General features: G+C 50.6%; 1 protein-coding gene across 1 annotated transcript in view; it reads right to left on the bottom strand.

The window, feature by feature from the left end:
- The window catches only part of LOC115187653 (oxysterol-binding protein-related protein 3-like), a 55,593-nt gene extending 55,022 nt beyond the window's left edge, over positions 1 to 571 (bottom strand). Inside the window, exon 1 of the mRNA XM_029746622.1 lies at positions 364 to 571. Coding sequence (XP_029602482.1) covers positions 364 to 571 — 208 coding nt within the window. The remainder of the gene's footprint in view (positions 1 to 363) is intronic.
- Positions 572 to 1,409: the final 838 nt, after the last annotated feature.

The raw sequence follows: 1,409 nt of genomic DNA, 5'->3' as shown, positions 1-1,409 counted from the left end.
CTTGTGTCATGCACAAAGTAGATGTCCTAACCAACTAGCCAAAACTATAGTTTGTTAACAAGAAATGTGTGGAGTGGTTGAAAAACGATTTGAATGACTCCAACCTAAGTGTATGTAAACTTCAACTGTATCTGTTGCTTATAACAAAGCATCATTAGATGTGTATTTACTGTCTAGACCCCTTACTAAATGTACACTACACCTAACAGATAAAAAGCAGTCTCATCACATCACTCACATTCCCCAGACTGCTGACATGGACATCTTCCATGTGGCTCTACTGTCTGAGGAAGTCATCTGACCCTGACAGGCCACCATAACACCTCCCCATTCAGCCTTCAACCTGTCAATCAACACCCAGACCTGGGGTCCCTCCTCTGCGATAGTGGGAGCCAATCAGGCTGGGCAGCTGTCCGCCTATCTTCCACCACTCAATCATAGCAGCCAATCTCATGTCCTGAGCCACGTTCCCACAGAAACCAGAGCAGAGACCCAGGCAGTGGAATGTGACTGCCCCATCCACCACTGTCTGCTCTGCACTGCACTGCACTGCAGACCCACTAATGTGCATGTCTGGGGCTGGGGAAGAGGGCTGGGAGGTGAGGGTTGGGGCTGATGTTGCCTGGCTCCATGCCAGCCAACGTCAGGGAGTGGGGGAATAGAGGGGTGGAGGGAGAAGAGACGGGGGTGGATAGCTTCCAGTCTCCCCCCACTCACACAGAAGAGAGAGAGTCCGCCTGGCCTCGGGGCCCAGCAAAGTGCTCATTTATCAGCCCTGTATTGTGAGAGGAGTCCAGCTGGCAGGGCCTCCTCTACTATCTATCTGGCTTTTAACTGAATTAACCTCCATCAGGAGGAGAGGAGAGGCCGCAGGCTGCCTCCCGAATGGCACCAAATACTATATTTATAGTGCACGAGGGCCCAAGTCACAATAAGTGCACTCTAAAGAAATAGGGTGCCATCTGGGACACAGATCCAGTGTGTCACAGTCAGGCAGCGTACTGTAGCTAGTAGAGGCAGGTCAGAGAGACAGGGGCCGCTCTCAAGGTTAAAACACAGTGCTAGCTACACCGACACACACACACCCGTAACCATAACAACACACACTCACTACAGAGAGTTGAACTCCCGGAAGTCACAATCAAGCAGTACAATGTACCAGCCACAGCTGAGGGTAGCCACACAGCAGAGAAGAGAAGCACTGATGGTGGTACGTAACAATGGACTTCACACTACAATACAGTCGGTCTGAGCTGAAGTTCTACAACACAAGAGCAGTTCCACTGCACATGACACTACTAAACAATGGTCTGTAGGATTAAAAAACAAAGCATCTAAGAGAACCAGGCAGGGATCTGGGAACCAGGCAGGGATCTGGGAACCAGGCAAGGATTTGGGAACCAGGCAGG

Source organism: Salmo trutta, unplaced genomic scaffold (genome assembly GCF_901001165.1).
Source record: "Salmo trutta unplaced genomic scaffold, fSalTru1.1, whole genome shotgun sequence".
NCBI classification, from domain to species: domain Eukaryota; kingdom Metazoa; phylum Chordata; class Actinopteri; order Salmoniformes; family Salmonidae; genus Salmo; species Salmo trutta.
This window is presented reverse-complemented; position numbering and strand designations above follow the sequence as displayed.